Genomic DNA, 20,368 nt, shown 5'->3' with positions numbered 1-20,368 from the left:
AAAGGGCCAAAGGTAGCTTTGTTTGCGGTGAGGAGAGGCCAGCTTGGGGAGGGGCTCTGGCCTGCATGCCATCCACACTGAGAAAGTAACTCTATCTGTCCAGAGCCCACATTGCCCAGACTTGTCAAAATTCTTTCAGCTCAGGGTTAAAATAGATGTTCAGATTCTCTGGGTAAGGGATTTGACCCTCATAATTGTAGCTTAGTCCAGGTATTTCTCTTCCCACATTTCACTAACAAAGTATCCATGAGTGAGGGGAAGATACAAGAGAAACTCAAGAAAAGAGGTGAATGACAGCTAAGCTGCTGCTGCTGAAAGTAAACAAAGCTCTGGGTCTTCACCCAACCAGAGACCTGTGTCATCAGGGCTACCTCGCAAAGCCTGCTGACCTGCAACCTAAGGGAAGGTTGCCAGTGGCCGACTGTTCCCACAGGGAAGGGACAAGCCTAAGGCGATGCCCCTGCTCACTCGCTAAGTGCCTCCTTCCTCAGCAGGTATCTGGGCTGGAGAGTGGCCTAGGAAACTGAGCAGCAGTGAAAAGTGATCCAGCAGAGAATCCATGCAAAGTCACGCAGCCTTTTGCCCAAAATACGACAAAGTCGAAGGAACAAAAGACAAAGGGAATTGTTTGCATATCAAAAGAAGTAAGTAACAAAACACATAGAAAATGCATCTACTTTAAAAGAAATTAAATATAGCCATGATGAAACAAGAGCTCAAAAAAAATCATTTTTTAAAGTGATAGACTTCCCTGGTGGTACAGTGGTTAAGACTTCACCTTCCAATGCAAGGGCTAAGGGCTCAATTCCTGGTATGGGAGCTAAGATCCCACAGCGCCTTCTGGCCAAAAAACCAAACCATGAAACAGAAGAAATATTGTAATAAATTCAATACAGACTTTAATAATGGTTCATGTTTTTAAAATCTTCAAAAAAGTAAAGTGAAGAATTTTCAGAAGAATTTTCAACTGACCTGAAAGAGCTCAGGGAAGAAATGAAAAAGAAAAATACCTTAAGAAAATGAAAAGCTACATTGAAGCAACTCAAATAATAACTGAAAAGAGGGGGTGTGCTGCACATACTACAGAACACTAAGCAAGATGAAATTGGAAAGAGCACAGAGGATAAAGAATTGGAGAAAAATTACAAATTTAGGACAAAGTATATCCAATGTGTGTATATTTGTTGTCCTTGAGAAAGAAACAAAAAATGAAAAAATTAGCTAAGAAGTTGCTGATGCAAATAAAAAAATACAAATAAAAGTATTCAAAGCCATGGTAGAATAAGCTTGTTATTAAAGACTTTTCTTTAAGGGACATGACATGATTAAGGCAAATCTGATACAAAACAATCAAGCCATATGCCAAGACACTTCCTGACAAAGTTTGTTGGACTTTAAGAATAATGAAAAAGAAATCATTATTCTTTTTTAAAAAAATCATTATTCTCAATCAAAAGCTAGTTTATTCAATGCATTTATTTGGCTGTGTGGGGTCTTGGTTGCAGTACTGGGGACCCTCCTTTTGTCTTGTGTTGTGCAGGCTTCAGACCACCAGGGCTCACTGGTTACAGCAGACAGGTTTAGTTGCCGTGGCGCTCGGGATCTTAGTTCTGAGAATAGGGATCAAACCCATATCCTTGCATTGCAAGACAGATTCTTAACCACCGGACCACCAGGGAAGTCCCCTAAAACCAATTCAATCTCCTACAAAGTTTGGAAGGAAAGGGAATACTGGGGCCACACTTATAGTCTACCACTGAAACATTCAAGCCAGAGACAGAAGATTGAATATCCCACCGAGAAATGAATGAAAAACGTTGGTAATCAAGACTAATAGTTAAGCAGTGATTTATTTAGACACAAAAATAAGGCTTTAGATAATGGTGGGCAATCTTATTGTGACCAAACTCTCTACTGAAACATTTTAAAATGCTAAAAACAAACAAACAAAAAAATCTTTTAAGTTTTTAGAATGCATTGAATAGTCAAGATAAGAGCTATTATTGGGCAAAAATTTAGTCAAAAGCGAAAAATCCAGAAAAATAGGTGAAAAAAATCAAAAAGCACTTTTTCCAAGAAGAAATTTGCAAAGTCCTACTAAAGTTAACTATAGAGAAATAGAGGGTATGTAAGTTAAGACTCAGGTCCTGAAAGGCTTAGGGAATCTGAAAGAAACCTATGGTCACACAGATTCATCTCCTGAGGAAGGAGAGAGAAAAGGGGAAGAGGGAAAGAGAAAGGAAGGGAGGGCGCGAGGGAGGGAGGAAGGAAGGAAGGAGACAGAGAACACATCCTGGAAGGTTATAACTTCTGGTAGGCTGGCTGTCTAGCAAAATAACCCAAACTGGCATCACCAGAGTTGAAAGAAACCTCAAGCTTCACTTAAAAGGGTTCAGCACTGGTAGTGCTAGAAATGACTAAAACAAAGAGGAGTCCACTCCAAAGAAAAATACCATTATCCTAAGCCTCAGAAAATCCCCACAAATTACTTATGGAGGGGAAGGAGTAATATATAGCCAAAAAACGAAGCAAAGCATCATAAATAATCAGCATTATGAATAAAAGATGGCAGAAACTACCCACTAAAGATTTCAAATGCTTGAGTTAGAAGGTACAGATTTCTTTAGAAAGAAAATAACCATATTAAAAAAAAAAAAAGCATAAGCTTTAACATACCTATATGGAGAGAAACTATGAGAAGTAACCCAACAAGTGTTAAAAAGAATCAGACAAAACCTCTATAAATGAGGGAAGTCATACTCAAACTTAAAAATTCAGTGGACAAATTTGGCTGCAGATAGGCTGCTGCTGAAAGTGAAAATAATAAGACAAAACAGAGATCTGAGAAATTATGAAAAATACAGCTTGGGGAAGGGAATAGATGGAATATACATAAAGAAATTCAAGTAAATAAAGTGAAATGATCTAACAAAAATTTAATTGGAGTCTTACAGGGAAAAGAGAGGAGAAAAAAAATGGAGCAGAGGCAACATGTGAAGAACCAATGGCTACGACTCTTCCATAAAAGCAAGAAAACCAACAAATCTTTATCAGATAAATGAAAACAAAATCACACTTACACATGTAGTAAACACAGAAAACAAAAGTCAAAGGGAAAATCTTAAAGTTAGCCACAGAAAAATAAGAGAGGAAGCAGGAACTCTTCCCAAAATATTTTATGAAGCTACATTATAGTGATACCAAAACCAAAGTCATTACAAGAAAAAAATGGTACAAAATACTTTATAAACATGGACACAAAAATCTTTAGCAAAGTATTTAAAATCTACCACTATGCAAAATGATTATACATCCTAATTTTTATAGGTGGAATTGTGTTTCCCCACCAAAGGAAACATTAATATATTGACATTCTGACCTTGGAGTAGTACCTCAATGTGATCATATTCGGAAATATATTGTCTAGATCTGTTTGGGCCACTATAATAGAATACCACAGATAGTGTAGCTTATAAACAACAGAAATCTGTTTCTCACAATTTTGGAAGCTGAGAAGTTCAAGATCAAGACACCAGCATGACCACGTTCTGATCATGGACCATCCACTTGATTCATAACTGGCACATTCTGTGTTCTCACCTGGAAGAGGGTCTATGGTGCCTCTGGACCCTCTTTTATGAGGCAATAATCCCATTGATGAGAGCGCCACTTTCATGACTAAGTTCCTTCCGAAGGCCCCACCTGCAAATACCATCACCTTTGAGGGGTTAGGATTTCAACATATGAATGGTGGGGAGGCAGGACACAAACTTGAAAACCATAGCATAAGTTGTTTGCAGATTTAACTAAATTAAGATGATGTCATTAGGATGAACCTGAATCCAATGTAACTAGTGGCCTTATAAAAGAGAGAAATTTGGGCTCAGAGACAGACACACAAATGGAAGACGTGCAGAGACAGAGAATGTCATGTGAAGAAGGATGTAAAGAATGGAATTTTGTTGACACAGGCCAGAAACTGAAAGAACTAAGAATGATCCTTCCCTACAGGCTTCACATCAAGCATGGGCTGATGACACCGTGATTTCAGACTGCTATCCTCAAGAAACATGAGACAATAAACCTCTGCTGTCCTAAATCAGCCATTCTGGGTACTTTCCTGTGTCAGGAAACTAATGATGATCATGTGGGGACTGGTTCAAAATTGGGAAAGGAGTACATCAAGGCTCTATATTGTCACCCTGCTTACTTACATGCAGAGTACATCATTCGAAATGCTGGGATGGATGAAGCACAAGCTGGAATCAAGATTGCTGGAGAAATATCAATAACCTCAGATATGCAGATAACACCACCCTTATGGCAGAAAGCGAAGAGGTACTAAAGAGCCTCTTGATGGTGAAAGAGGAAAGTGAAAAATCTGGCTTAAAACTCAACATTCAAAAAACGAAGGTCATGGCATCCAGTCCCATCACTTTATGGCAAATAGATGGGGAAACAATAAAAACAGTGAAAGACATTGTTTTCTTGGATTCCCAAATCACTGCAGATGGTGACTGCAGCCATGAAATTAAAAGATGCTTGCTCCTTGGAAGAAAACCTATGACATACCTAGAGACAGCATATTAAAAAGCAAAGACATTACTTTGCTGACAAAGGTCCAAATAGTCAAAGCTTTGGTTTTTCCAGCAGTCATGTATGGATGTGAGAGTTGGATCCTAAAGAAGACTGAGCACCGAAGAACTGATGCTTTTGAACTGTGGTGTTGGAGAAGACTCTTGAAAATCCCTTGGACTGTAAGGAGATCAAACCAGTCTATCCTAAAGGAAATCAGTCCTGAATTGGAAGGACTCATGTTGAAGCTGAAACTTCAATACTTTGGGCACTAATGAGAAGAACTGACTCATTAGAAAAGACCCTGATGCTGGGAAAAATTGAAGACAAGAGGAGAAGGGGATGACAGAGGATGAGATGGTTAGATGTCATCACCAACTCAATGGACATGAGTTTGAGCAAGCTCTGAGAGACAGTGATGGACAGATAAACCTGGCATGCTGCAGTCCATGGGGTCACAAAGCATCGGACATGACTGACTGAACAACAGGTGGGGTTAAGGTTAGGGTTAGAAAGCAAGGTTAAATCATTTGAAATCAAAAAAATGAAACGTCAAAAGACTGAAAAGCCCGGTGATAATGTCACTAGATACAAAACTATTTGATAAAATTTAACATTAATCAATAAAACCTCTCAGCAAACCAAGAAAAGAAGGAAATTTCCTCAACCTGACAAAGGATTTCTTTGAAAAACCTGCAGCAAATATCATACTTAATTTCCAGAGACTGAATGCTTTCTCTGTAAGACTGGAGACAATACGGGGCTGTCCTTTCTCACAGTGTCTACACAGTGTTATACTGGAGGCTTTAGTCAGTACAATAAGGTAAAAAAAAAAAAAAAAAGGGAAAAGGGAAAAATAGAACTGTATCAGAAAACGTGATGGCCTCTACAGAATATTCTCAAAGAGCCTACTTTACAAGTTGTTCTGGTGCAATGTGTAAAGAACTTGGGAGTCAAGACTTTTATCCTTACAAATTAAAAAAAGCTCAACAAATTGAAAAACAGCTCTTCTTAGATCCATAGACAGATAATCTCAAAAACCTAAGAATGATGTGAAAATGATACGTTACAGTTGTTGTTTAGTTGCTCAGTCATGTCTGACTCTTTGTGACCCCATGGACTGTAGCCCGCCAGGTTCTTCTGTCCATGAGATTCTCCAGGCAAGAATACTGGAGTGGGTAGCCATTCCCTTCTCCAAGGGATCATCCCAACCCAGGGATCAAATCTGGGTCTCCTGCATTGTGGGCAGACTCTTTACCACTGAGCCACCAGAGAAGCCCATGAAAATGATCCATGTACTCTATTAAATCATTTATGTAAACTTTAAAATACATAACTACAATACTAAGTCTTGTTTATGGATCTATAGTTATAAATGTGATTTTATAAATTAAAAAAGGACTAAAATCATGTAACAGAGCACACCCCTTAGCACGCAGCCATTGCTGGGCACCATTACTCAGCACCCTGTTACCAGGCAACGGGTCCTCCTCAGCCATTGGTCAGACCCTTGGTGGGCCCCGTCCACAAGCAACCAACTGTCAATGAGGAGCCATTAAAGAAGTGACTCAGTCAACAGTTGGTGGTGCTGTGGTCCTCAGGTGGAGAATGAGGTAAGAGGCAGATCCCTGCCTTCTCCCTGAGACCCTCCAGCTTGCCTGGCCTTGGGCCAGAGGGTGAGCTGGGGGGAGGGGGGCGGCCAGCGAACAGGCTGGGGGCTGTGTCTTGCAGGGCTCCAGAGCCCTTGCCAGGGCCATCCATTGGCCAGGACTAGGCCTTGAGGCAGCAGTGAACCTCACTCATTCCTGTCTCTGTGACCTCAATGGTTGCAGCTGTTTGCCCGGGTTGCAGTCTGTGGGAACTGCCCCCACCTTGAGGCCTGAGGAGTCCAAGGGCCAGTTGAGTTGGGTGCCTGTCTCCTTCCAGGATGACAACTGGGCAGGGTGTGGGGACCTGGCCCTTAGGGTACTGCCAGCTGAGCTCTGCCTCCTCTCAGCCAGGACTGGGACCTGGGAAGGTAACAGTGTGCTTGGGATCTGGCTCTTTCTTGTCAGGACAGAGAATAACACTTGTTTGGTAGAGGTTTAAAAGAACATCGTCATCTGACCATGAACTGGCCTCAAAAACAAGGATCTGAAGTCTGCAGCAACTGACAAGGCCCCTCCCTCACCTTTCCTAGAAAAGGGCTTTACTGAAAGCCTTGAATAACTTTGGGGTTCTTGGTGCATGAGCCACCCATCTCCTTGTGTGGCCCTGTAACAAACCTTTCTCTGTTCCAGACCCCAGTGTTTTAGTATAGATTGGCCTCACTGTGCCCTGGGCACATGGATTTGCATTTTTGGTAACAACCATGCAAAGCACACTTATAATAGTTATTGCTTTGTCTGGGAGGTGGGAAAGGGGGGAAAGGAGGAATGAGCCTAGAGGTAATGGTTAAAGGTGGCTTTTACTTTGCTTTATCCTAACGATTCCTTTTTTCTAAAGAATGTAAAGAGAAAATCCTGGAAGCAAATGTGACAAAATGATAAAGGCTCTTCATGCTATAGGGTAAAAATAGAGTGATGACCTTTGTACACACATCGTCACATATAGCATAACGCTGGCGTCCACTGAACAGTGACAGGTCACGCACTAGCATATGTTTAAGCAATACGTAAATTACAATTGAATCCATCATCTCAGCTGATTATTTCTCTGGCCATTCACACAGGACCCTGATTGAGCTTCTCATCACCTGCCCCATGATACCTGGGGGGCAAGAACCTGGGGTGAAAGGGGAGCAGTGGCAGACTGCCAAGTAGAGCAACAAGACCTGACTGAGTTCAGTTACCGTAACTGCTGCAGGGCAGCTGCCAGGCTTAAAGGGGCAGCAAGCTGAAGGAAGGCACTTCAGAGTTACTCGCCAGCCTCAGGCCACGGAGACCACTTAGGACCAGAATTGCTGATCCTTTCGAGGAAGATCTTGAATGTATGTTGTAGCTCAGCACAAACAGCCCTAATCCCAGACTGGCCCCTGGCCTTCGCCGGGAATGAGATGAAGCCTCCCCAGCTGGCCTCCGAGAGTTCTGACGATTGAGGGCTCAGCGCCTTCCCTCCATGCTGCACTTTTGAGATGGGGTGGCCAAGCTTCTCATCCTTACTCACAGACTGAAAAGGAGGCCTTCTACACTTAGAAGCCAATTCACCTTTCTCCTAAGTGGTGAAAAAATACATAATATATCTTATCGATGAGTGAATGCATCAGGGTAAGACAATACCTCACTTAACATGACATAAAGTAAATTTGACAATCGATGATTTTTGCCAGTATTGGTGTAGCCTAAATCATTGTTTCTCAAACTGGAAGATCTCAGGAACTCTTCATATGCAAAGAACCCAAGGAGCTTTCGTTTATGCGGCTTCTATCAATCAGTCTTTACCATATTAGAATCTACACAGGTACTGAAATGGAACAGGCCCTACAGTCCTGTTGCAGTGAAAAGGAAAAACATTAAAAAGAGAGAAATGAGTTTTTCTCTTTCCCTTTCTGAGAACAAAGAAAATAAAGAGAACAGTGAGCAGACCCAAACTCACAGAAAGTGTTTTGCTTTAACTGCTCCTAAGTCCGCAAGCCTGCAACCAAGTTTGCTTTTCTGCCCGCTGACTCAGCAGGAGCTACACTTCACATCTATTTTCCTTTGGCTCTACATGCTAAATACATCTTGTATCTGGTGTTGACCCTTACAACCCTTCCCCCTACAGTTACATATCAGAAAAAAGGTCACAGAGGCATCAAACTGCCAGCCCCAGTTACTGGGTTACTGACACCAGCCTATGACTGTCTTTGAAACAATGCAAGAGGAAGAAATCAAGATCCGAACACTTTTGTTCCTCATCATGACCCCTGGCTCTGAGCCCTCATCTTGTATAAGCCCTTAGACCCCTCATGGATGGCAGACACAGTTCTTGAAGCTTGAGCCTAGTGTGTTGCTCTCTCCACTGGCTGAGAATTAAGCCATCTTTCTATTTCCTCCAAACTCTCTCTGTGTATTTTTTATTTTGCTTTGGTGGGCAGAGAAAGCCAAGCCATGTTCTCTGACTGCCTTTTATCTGTGGAAAAGCTTTAGCCAAAGAATAGGTTTAATCAGAGAAGTGAGAACATGCAGAAACAAAGGGAAATAGTCACAGCAGACCAAATAATACTTTAGTCATTAAGCATAGTTAAGGACCTTGAGTTCCTCCTCAAGGGCTATAGTGTTCTGAGCAGTAATATATGAGCTATCTTAGAGACTGAAACCCCCACCAGGTGGAAGAAGTTAACTACATGATGACCAGACTATAACCATGATATAAGCTGCCACAATTCTGAGAACTGGCTTCAAAAAATGGAAACAAACCAACCCTGGAACTAAAACCTAACAGTTCTTAAAACAAGATGACACTGGTCAGACCACTGCATGACTAATTTCAAGATGACTGTCAGAACTGACTGCTATTTCTGCATGTAGCCCCATCCCTCAGCCTATAAAATTTCTGCCCCCCCCCCCGATTGTCAGAGAGGAGTTAGCCTTTGGACAAGGATCCACCCTCCCTCCATCCCCAGGTTGCAAGCATCCAAAATAAAGCAAACTTTTATTAATTCCACCAACCTGGCCTCTTTAATGGCTTTTGAACAGCAAGCAGTGGGACCTGGGTTCAGTAAACAGTACCACCATTCCTGAGAGCAAGTCAGCACTACTTACTGAAGCTAAATATGGATATACCTCCAAATCCCAGCCAGCTCAATGCTAGGACATACTTACCAAAGAAACCACAGGGTAGGTTCATAATGAGACATGCACAGATCTGTAGAAGTGGGAACAGCTGGGAACAACAAAAGTATCCACGATAAAAGGAAGAGATAAGCTATGACGCATGACTGCTGCAGAATCATATATGCCAGTAGGAAGCATGTTATACAAAGTAACACGAACAGCTCTCAAAAAAAGCCAACATTTTATGAAACTTAGAAACTAGTTGAGATGTATATCACAAAATAATTTAAACAAAAATTTTAAACTTTAAATATTATTGTATAGTTTTTTAAGAAAATATGTTCAAAATATAGAAGACAGCTTGGGAGGACAAACCTTAAAGACATTAGGGAATGAGGTGTATGGAACTGCAGGAAGGAGATGAAGAAAAACGACCAAAGGGAAATGAAAGAGAAAAGTGTAGCCTTTCTGGACCAATGATGCTGTGTCATGAATAGAGAGTCTGATGATGGCTAACTCAATTCTCAGCATCTGAGGTCCTTAAAAAAGCAGAAGAGTCATTTCACATGAGCAGGAAAGACTGTTAAGACTCACTGGGTTCCCTGGAGGTCCAGTGATTACAACTCTATGCTTCCATGGCAGCGGGCATAGGTTCGATCCCTGATCATGGAACTAAGATCCCACATGCTAAGATCCCACGTGCAGTTTAAAAAAAAAAAAGACTTGCCGAGATTATGTAAACATTTCTTTACATGTGACAAGTACTCATGGGATGTGATACAGTAAGTGCCCCACAGGATTCATGAGTTAGTGGACCAGTTTATTCTCCCAAGTAAAATGAGATTTTTAAAAACTGTATAATATAAAAGGGCACTTCAAGACAATGCTGAAGACATACAATTTCTTGTGTTGAACTAATACCCTGTTTTTCTAAGTTACCTTGTATAAGCAAAATAATTTTAATATACATTTTGGGCAAAGGAACAAGTAAACAAATTTTGATTTCTAATTAGGTATGTGTGAGTCTGAAATTTTTTTACAGGATGTAAGAAGCTAGAGAATACATGGAAAAATTTATAAAACATACAACTGCCATATCATCTTACTTTTGATTATTCTTGACATTAGAGATGATATTCCATCCATACAGATTTATATTATATATTAGGTAACCTCTTCTGCTCTGTTTAACTACCCTATGTCCTAAGGGAGAACTGGAGAGAGAGAAACCAGAGCAGATTACAAGGGCACCTGAAAGTTCTCACTCACTCAACACATACTTATTGAGCACCTGGAACATGAGAGCCACTGGCTTAGACTTGATCACAGGTGATAAACGTGACAGCTTCAGGGGAGCTTCTGGTCTGAGGTGGGAGGAGAGCTTCTTAGGCCACCTCCAGGAGCCTCTTGGCTGAGCAGCTCCCCGCGACTCACCAGCAGCTGGTCTTTCATTCTTTTCCATGCTGGCTTCCAGCGCCAGTCACATGTCTGGATAGTAACCCCTGAGCACAGGTTACAAGGGATGAGAAACCTATCTCATGGACAGGTTACAATCCAGAGAAAGGATGAGAAATAAAGGGTCCTGAACTCATTGGTCCCCCTACCACCATGGTTCTAGAGCACTGCCCACAAAAAGACCAAAATCTTGAAATAAATACATTAAAATGCATCCACCTTACATTTCATTAAGGAAATATATCATAATAGGTAGTACAAATTCATAGGTATATTCATCAAGCTGTTAATATTTTTTAAAGTACAAAAAAAAAGACACCTTCACATTTTAACTATAGGTGAGGTGACCACTAGAAATAGTCAAAATCAGTGATTGCATAGAAGTAATAGCACAGGTTTTCTGGCCCATATAAGATCGTATGACTGAAATAACTAAAGAAACAGACGCAGCACATCCTAAGTGCTGAGTGTCCAGAGTGCTATTAAGTCCCCCAAGCTTTGGTGGGCGCACAAGTGCTGAAGGGCTGTCAAGCCTTTTGCACCAAGCTGGCAGCTCTCAGCACCTCCCAAAGCGGGACAGGCACATTCCTCCTCTCCACAATAATGGTGATACAAGGTTATCTTGTGGGATAGGCTTTGCTGAGGGCTCAGGACTAATAAGCATTTCCCTGGTGGCTCAGATGGTAAAGAATCTGCCTGCAATGCAGGTAGACCCAGGGTCGATCCCTGGGTTGGGAAGACCTGCTCCCCAACCCCCGCCCCCTGCAGAGGAGGGAATGGCTACCCACTCGTCTTCTTTCCTGGAGAATTCCAGTCACGGGGTGGCAAAGTTAGATACAACAGAGCAAATAGCACTTTTGCTTTTTCAGGACAGTAAAGGGAAATTAGAACGGAGCGAGGAACAACTTGAAACTCGTTTGTAGAGATGTGGATGGACCTGGAGACTGTCATACAGAGTGAAGCAAGTCAGGAAGAGAAAAACAAGCATCGTATATTAACATACATATATATATAATCTAGAAAATGGTACTGATGAACCTATTTGCAGGGCAGGAAAAGAGGTGCAGAGGAAGAGAAGAGACTCGTGGACAGGGGGGAAAGGAGAGGAGGGGACAGACTGAGAGAACAGCACTGACACACACACACCGCCACGCGTGAACCAGCTGGCGGGAAGCTGCTGTGCAGCACAGGGAGCTCAGCTCGGCGCTGCGGGACGGCCCAGAGCAGCAGGATGGTGGGCGGGAGGGAGGCTCAAGAGGAAGGGCCCGTGTGTACATACAGCTGATTCACATTGTCGCAGAGCAGAAACCAACACTACATTGCAAAGCAATTGCACACCAATTTAAAACACGCACACACAGCTGCTTGGATGGTGCTCTACCCACAGCTTCGCCCCGGATCTGCCTGGATGTCTCTCTTCTTAGCCCTGACCTGGAGCACCACTATTGAGAACCCTTATCTCCCCAAGGGGGGTAGGGTGGGGGGAGGGTGGTCATTGAGTCCTGTCCTTTATCCTCAAGTTCTGGACCCTGGCCAATTTTCTGGACCTGCCAGGAAAAAAAAAAAAAAACAATGAAAGACAAATAAACAAGAGTAAGTTACTAGTTCAGCAGAGTTCAGCCCAAGGCATAGGAGACGGCAGCAGCCAACTGTCTATTCTCGACACTATTTTGTCTTCCCCAGGTTCTGTGGAAATAACTGAAGACCAGCTTCCCTCATAGCTCAGTTGGTAAACAATTCACCTGGAATGCAGGAGACCCCAGTTCGATTCCTGGTCGGGAATATCCCCTGGAGAAGGGATAGGCTACCCACTCCAGTATTCTGGCCTGGAGGATTCCACGGGGTTGCAAAGAGTTGGCTACGACTGAGCAACTTTCACAACCAGATGAGAACAAACAAAGGCCACTTACTCTGAATTTGCTCCTGGAAGGGAGTAAGCCAGCATCACTGGCATTTTTTGCTGAGACTGAAAGGCAGGCAGAGGAGTGGAAAAGCTTCATAGTAGAATAATGAGAAGGCTTCAGGTGCACCCTGACTGGAGGCTGTTGGCACTGAGAAGCTGCAGATGTGTGCGAGAAGCAGGGCTTCATATGTGGTTGGTTATGAATGTATATTTGACTTTCTCTAGTTGGTCCTAAATTGGGAGTGGAGACAAAAATTAGAGAAGCTGTTAGTTAGGAATCAAGTCCTGGTTGTGTGGGGGCAATTGTTAAAGAGGTTATTGTTTGGTTTCCTGGAGGATTACTAGAGATGGAGGTCTGACTTCCTCAAAGTCTGATCTATAGCTAGCAGACTGGCTTCCTGGGATGATTACTGTACATAATACATTGATCTCTGGGCTGGTTGCTGCAGACTGTGGTGGAATTTCTGTCTTTACATATGGGTCTGGCCACGTCTGTTTGTATATTTAATCTCTCAGTTCAAAACTTCACCCTGTGAAGGGGTCTGTGGTGTCAAGGACAGAATCTTTAACAATATATATGACCCTTCACCAACTGGCCCCTTATCTGGTTTTCTCTCCTGTCACTTCATCTTTTCACATGAGTATTGTCAACTAAAAAAATGTACAACATGATGGCAACCCACTCCAGTGTTCTTGCCTGGAGAATCCCAGGGACAGGGGACCTTGGTGGGTTGCTGTCTCTGGGGTTGCACAGAGTCGGACACAACTGAAGGGACTTAGCAGCAGCAGCAGCAGCAGCAGGGAGGCCTGGCGTGCTGCGATTCATGGGGTCGCAAAGAGTCAGACACAACTGAGCGACTGAACTGAACTGAACTGAATCTTCAAAACAACTAGGAAGTGAATTAAAGGGTAATTGTCACTAAAAGGTTGATATCAAAGTAATATTTAAAACATAAACATAAATTCATGAAAAAAAAATGGACAACATGAGCGCTGGTTTTATCCAGGGCAATATGAGAACTGCAGCCCAGGAGACAGCACCTCAGATAGCTCTGAGACTGTTCCAAAGACATAGGGGGAAAAGACAGTATATACGTGATTTTGGTAAAAAGGGGAGTGCATGCAACCAAGCACATATTTTTTCCATAGAAAGTCTCTGCTGGTCTCATGAAGCTTCTCATACTCATGAGAAACAGTTGTCATCATGAAGGATTTTAGTTCTTTCTAGATATGAGATGATACAAAGAATTGGACTCACAAAATGAGCTCCTGAGAATATCTAACTATCTGAAGATATTTCCTGCCAGCTTCCTGGAACACAGAGCACCTCATTCCTGCTCTCCACCCTGAACTCCTTCAGGGGGGGTTGGAGGAAAGCAGCTGCCATAGCACACGAGTTAATCCTTGTAGAGGCAGAAGACAAGCTCCCATGGCAGTGCCAGTTTGTGGTGGACAGAATCCAAAAGCTGGACCCGTCAGCGTCCCTGGAGCACACAGAGCCCCTCCACACCCCACGCCTCTCCATGCACAGGCCACCTTGTCTAACGCTGCCCTCCCTTGGCAAACTCCTGCTCAGATGCCCCCTCCTCCCGGTGGCCTTCCCTGACCCTCTGGCCATCCTGTACGGCTCTCTCCTTCCTGGCACCTTACCTTGACGTATTAGTGTTCCCAATAGAGGGATTTTTCACCAGGCCAGACCTGGGCTTCCTCAAGGGCAGGAATCGTGCCTTAAGATTTGTTTCTGCATCTAGCAAGTATTAAAAGGAGCTCAATAAATCTCTGTGGAATTAATGAACAAACAAGCACAACTAGTACTGATATGGACCTTGTACAGCTCATGAGAGGGAGAGATCACACCAGTGATCGGGGTATCTGTAAAGCTGTCTGCTGCAGAGGGACAGAAGACTTTGATAGCTCTTTTACCCCCTCCCTCCAAAAAGTAATTTATTTTTGTCCAACCCTTCCTGTCCCTCTTGACTCCTAGGCAAACTGGGAGTGCACACACACTTTTAATTTCTTCCTGTAATCACAAAAGAGTTTTCCTACTGCCAGGTACCAGGCTCTTTGAGAATTAGAATATCAGGTGGAGTGACGTCCGTGTTCCAAGTGCTATGACAAGGCTGGCTTCTGATTCCCTGTAATCACCTCAACTGAGGAAGTTTTGAGTCCCTGGATGAATCTTAAAAGGGACTGTTTCATGCGCATGCATGATAAGTCGCTTCAGTCATGTCTGACTCTTTGCGACCCCATGAACAATAGCCTACCAGGCTCATCTGTCCATGGAATTCTACAGGCAAGAATACTGGAGTGGGTTGCCATGCCCCACTCCAGGGCATCTTCCCAACCTAGGGGTTGAATCTGCATCTCTTATTCTCCCACTTTAGCAGGAGGGTTCTTTACTACTAAGCTCCACCTGGGAACCCCCCAGTGTTCCATGGGTTTGTTGCAAATAGGAAATCAGCACTTCCTGGAATGAAGAGTCAGCTTCCCTCCCCGAAATTTGTAAAGTCGTACATCACAGGCAGCACACATGCTAAGTGGACCCAGTGCAACAGAAGCTCAGGGGTCAGAAGGCAACCTCTAGAGCCTGGGGGTGGAGAGGGCACAAGGCTGTGCCTCCACCCCATGCCCAGCCTGCACCCCCAGCCAGCCCTCCAGGACGTGCTGCCACCTGGTGGGAACAGTGCAGGACGATCCGAGGGCCGGCCAGCTTCCAGACACTCCTCCGGGAGACTTATGGATACCCTTCCTACGTGAGTTGGAAGGGTTGCCATAATAAAAGGCCATAGACTGCATGACCTGAGTGATTAAAGTGTACTTCTCACAGCTCTGGAAGCTCAAAGTGCACAAGCAAGGTACCAGCAGATGAGGATTCTTCGGAAGCCTCTCTCCTTGGCGCCCAGCCAGCCACCTTCTCACTGTGTCCTCATGTGGTCCTTGCTCTTGGACACGCATCCCTGGGGTCTCTCTGTGGGTTCTGACCCCACCAGTCGCAGTGGATTAAGGCCCACCCTAGAGGCCTCATTTTAATTTAATTGCCTCTTTAAATGTATCTCCAAATACAGTTGAATTCTAGGGTACTGGGCAGTGGGGCAGACAGTTTAGCTCGTACAATTTCCAAAGATTCTTGCCAAGGAGTCCGCTACCAACCAAGGTGCTCATTCTCTGAGTCAGGTGCTTTTTTGTTGTTTGTTTTGGGGGTTTTGCTTGTTTGTTTCACCTTTTGGCCTCATGGAGTGGCATGTGGGGATCTCAGTTTCCTGGCTGGAGATAGAACCCGTGACCCCTGCAGTGAAGCTGGGAGTTCCAACCGCTGGACCACCAGGTTAAGTCCATCAAGTGTGTTTTAAGAGAACACTCTGACCCAAAGAATAGTGACTTCCCTCTCCAACCCCCATGTACCCAGGCACACTAAGCACTCCTCTCTGAGGGCCTATCACATTGCCCTCTCTAAGATGAAGCTTGGCTTACTTGTCTTTGGTGCCCTGGTTACTACCACAGCTAGAGGCATCCTAAGGAATTGATTCCAGACACACCTTGTTGCAGACCAAGAGCCGCCTGAAAGCAAGGAAAACTGGGCAGTGAGGAAGAAGCAGCAGAGGGTACCAAGAGAGAGTCAGAGAGGGTGGACAATTTCCTCAGGCTTCTAGTGACTCCTGGGGCAGCAGCATATGCCTCCGGGTTATACCGGGATGCAGGGCAATTTCCAACTGGAAGATGTGTAAGGAAGACAATGAAAATGCCTGCTTTTTCACAATTTTATCAGATTCATATAGAATTCAAAATTCTCAAGGCAGTGTGTGTGTGTGTGTGTGTGCACGAACACGTGCACATGTATGTGTGTTTGACAAGAAAAGGATAGGAACACACACTTTCACATTTCATGGAAAGCCAGCAGTAGCCATGCTCTGGACGTACCTAACTATCAGCCTTGGGACATAAAGTTGTCCACATCAGCGCCTTAGAAGTGAACCTTAAAGACATGGCCAATAGGAGGCGAAACCTGCTAAAAAGGCAGTGGTGGTTGTCTGAGGTGTGAGGTCCAATGCAACAGCTGAAGAGGATTGAAGATGGGAAGAGGGGTTGGCTGGTCACTCTCTGAACTGAAACTCCACCTTTTGGTCCAAACCAGACATTTTCATGTGGGGAAGCTTGTCTTCAGGGTTCTCTAGTCTCTACTTTTCCTTTCACTTTAAGCATACTCTCCCAGTCTCCCCTTTAAAGACTGTTATGGATTTGTGTCCCCCAAATACATGCTGATGTCCTAACCCCTGATACCTGAGGATGTGACACTATTAGGAAACAAAGTCTTTGCAGATGTAACCAAGTTAAGATGAGATCATCAGGGCAGAACATAATCCAACATGACTTGTGTCCTTACAAGAGGAAAATGTCATGTAAAGACAGTACCATGTGGTGATGGAGAGAACTGGAGGTGTCTACAAGCCAGTGCACACCAAGGATTGGTGGTTACCAAGAGAAACTAACAAGAGGCAAAACAGGATTTTACCCAGAACTTCAGGTGGAGCACAGTCCTGCTGACTCTTCAATCTTAGACTTCTAGCCTCCAGAACTGTAAGAGAATACATTCCTGTAGTTTTGAGCTACCTAGTTTGTTGTAGGGTGTGGATATCTTTGGGCGGCACTTTTCAGCCTATCGTCATGGCCTCACACTTCCCAAAGCATAACTCGATACTCCATCCAAAGGTCTTATTTCTAATGTGTAAAATAGGCCCCTCTAATGCACAAAAGTGCATTCTTTACCATGATTTAACAGGAAATGCCTGAAAACCCAACCATGACCCCTAAAAAGTCTAGTATTTGCTCCCACAGCTCTTTATGAAACAATGCTAGCTGTCTGGCAAATTGCCCTCTGTCTAACCATTTTACGTTTCCCTGAGGAGTCTTCTCACATACACCCAATTGATTAACTTCATTTCCTCTAACATAGAAATTAGCGAAAGGAATACATTATAGGAATATTATTGAGCTTTGTGCCAGGAAAGAAGGCTTCCCAGGTGGCTCAGTTCAGTTCAGTTCAGTTCAGTCGCTCAGTCATGTCCAACTCTTTGCAACCCCATGAATCGCAGCACACCAGGCCTCCCTGTCCATCACCAACTCCCGGAGTTCACTCAGACTCACGTCCATCGAGTCCGTGATGCCATCCAGACATCTCATCCTCAGTCGTCCCCTTCTCCTCCTGTCCTCAATCCCTCCCAGCATGAGTCTTTTCCAATGAGTCAACTCTTCGCATGAGGTGGCCAAAGTACTGGAGTTTCAGCTTTAGCATCATTCCTTCCAAAGAACACCCAGGGCTGATCTCCTTCAGAATGGACTGGTTGGATCTCCTTGCAGTCCAAGGGACTCTCAAGAGTCTTCTCCAACACCACAGTTCAAAAGCATCAATTCTTCGGCACTCAGCTTTCTTCACAGTCCAACTCTCACATCCATACATGACCACTGGGAAAACCATAGCCTTGACTAGACGGACCTTTGTTGGCAAAGTAATGTCTCTGCTTTTCAACATGCTATCTAGGTTGGTCATAACTTTTCTTCCAAGGAGTAGGCGTCTTTTAATTTCATGGCTCAGGGGTAAAGAATCTGCCTGCCAATACAGGAGTCCAGGGTTCAATCCCTGAGTTGAGAAGATCCCCTGGAGGAGGAAATGGCAACCCACTCCAGTATTCTTGCCTGGGGAAATCCCAAGAACAGAAGAGTATGGCAGGCTACAGTCCACAGGGTCACAAAGACTCAACTACAACTGAGCACACATGCTCAGTGCTGCTGGGAAAGTGGTACTGGGAAAGACATATGGTCTTAAGAAGAAATGTTTTTGAAATGCGTAGCTTCAAAGAACAGAGCAAATCTCATAAACGACTGACCTCTGTAAGTAAAGCTTCTATGAGATGCCCAACCAGCCTCCTAGGGGAGATAATATCTGGATCCCTTCAGCTTCACCAGCAACTACAACTACAATTTCCTTCATGTGAATGGTGACCCAGTGGACCATAGAAAGTTTGAGTCCTGTGAGTTTTGTGATTGCCTTCTGTGATCATGTGTATTTTGATTTCAGATGTTATTCATATTTAAGAAATTCAGGAAGCCGGATTCTGCCATAGGTCAAGTTGCAAAACGTGCACAGGAATGTCAATACCGTGAGCCACTGCACGTTTACGATCCATGTAGGACAGAAAGGTCATAGATATCCTCTGAAGTGATTTATTTCCTAAATTAAAAGAACAAAAAAATAGAAAAGGCATCTAAAAGGTGCTTCTTGGTGCGGGCTAACTGTTGTGACTAAGAAGAGCAGAGAGACTGGAGGTCAAATGCCTTGCTTCACATTTCAGCCAGCACTTTGCACAGGGAACCAGTCAATATCCTGTGACAAATCACAATGGAAAAGAATTTTTTAAAAGAATGTATATACACACACACACACACACACACACACATATACATATTAACGGAATCACTCCGCTGTTTAGCGGAAATTAACACGATTGTAAATTAGCTGTACTTCAATTTTTAAAATCTTAAAAAAAAAAATCGCAGCCAGCAGTGCAGCTCCCTGGCCTGTGACCTTGGGCAAAGGAGTCACTCTCACAGATGAAGAGCAAGGGCCTTGAGAGGTTAAGATATTAAACCAGGAATGTGACGCTTTTAGATGCCAAGCGCTCTCCTCAGCACTCTTAAAATAATTCCTGAATATTCATTCGACCCACACGTGGACTAGACCGTCCTTCACTCGATTCCAACGTGGACACTGAAGACTGAGATGGAGTGTCACGTGAGCGGTGAGCTGTCTCCACAGGAAGCAAGGCCATCCCTAGGGTCCCCAGTCCAACTCCCAGCATCAGCGGCCGCGGGGACCGGGAGCGCGGGCGGCTTTCCCGCGCGGGGGTGGGCGGGGGGCCCGGGGACACAGGGACACAGCCTGCGGGCCGCGCCCTTTTCCTGTCACCGTTTTCTTCAGGCGCACCGGCCACGTCTCCGACGCTGTTCCTTCACGGCCCGCTCGAGGCAGGGTCACAAAGGAGGAAACTAAGGCCGGCTCCGCTTCCCCCGCGCTTCCTGTACGCTCCTCCGCGGGTCTGCGGCCGTTGCTCCGGCAGCCTCCCGCACCCCGAGCTCCTCAGGATGAGCTGTTTGTCACGCGAGAGCAGTAGCCCCAGAAGCTTGACAGAGCGCCGCGCGTCAGCCCTGCGCCTGCGCCTGCGCAGTCGGCGCCAGGGGGGCCTCGGCGGCGCGCCCTCTGCTGGCACCTAGGGGCACCGCCCAGCTGCCAGGAGCTCCAGGGAACGAGACCAGGTGGCTCCAGGAGCAGGTCCCGGCATCATCACCCAGCACCTAGTGTGGTTCCGTCCTTTCACCCAGACCGGGTCACAACCCCAGGAGGGAAGAGCCACGTCGCGGTGCCCGCCTGGGGCTAGAGGAGGCCCAGCCAGGGCGAAGAACTAGATGATCAACTGATCATCTAGTTAAGAGTGTCCTCTGAATCTCTCCATAGTAATGACACCTTTTTTCCATATATAACTAATCAGTATGCTACTGTTAGATAACATGCAACTCGATATGCCACAGGACCCGAGTATAGTTCCAAAAAAGAATTCCTTTGGTGACCTTGAACAGGGAAAGTGATGGGGACATTGGGTGGGGATGTAGTCTTTAACAAAGGAATTCTGAGAGATGTGTTCCCTTCGGA

The 20,368-nt window shown here is 44.5% G+C and overlaps 1 protein-coding gene and 1 long non-coding RNA gene across 2 annotated transcripts in view; both read right to left on the bottom strand.

Annotated features, from left to right (window-relative positions):
* LOC138446783 (phospholipid-transporting ATPase IB-like) overlaps positions 1 to 10,770 on the bottom strand; it is a 97,761-nt gene extending 86,991 nt beyond the window's left edge. The window contains exons 1-2 of the mRNA XM_069602123.1: positions 10,578 to 10,770; positions 9,357 to 9,417 (exon numbers count right to left, since the gene is read on the bottom strand). Coding sequence (XP_069458224.1) covers positions 9,357 to 9,417; positions 10,578 to 10,770 — 254 coding nt within the window. The remainder of the gene's footprint in view (positions 1 to 9,356; positions 9,418 to 10,577) is intronic.
* Positions 10,771 to 17,584: 6,814 nt separating this feature from the next.
* On the bottom strand, positions 17,585 to 19,880 carry LOC138446773 (uncharacterized). The gene is made up of 2 exons (XR_011259554.1): positions 19,389 to 19,880; positions 17,585 to 19,045 (listed from the first exon to the last, which is right to left on the bottom strand). It is a non-coding gene; the product is annotated as an uncharacterized lncRNA (long non-coding RNA).
* Positions 19,881 to 20,368: the final 488 nt, after the last annotated feature.

Source organism: Ovis canadensis, chromosome 10 (genome assembly GCF_042477335.2).
Source record: "Ovis canadensis isolate MfBH-ARS-UI-01 breed Bighorn chromosome 10, ARS-UI_OviCan_v2, whole genome shotgun sequence".
NCBI lineage: Eukaryota > Metazoa > Chordata > Mammalia > Artiodactyla > Bovidae > Ovis > Ovis canadensis.
This window is presented reverse-complemented; position numbering and strand designations above follow the sequence as displayed.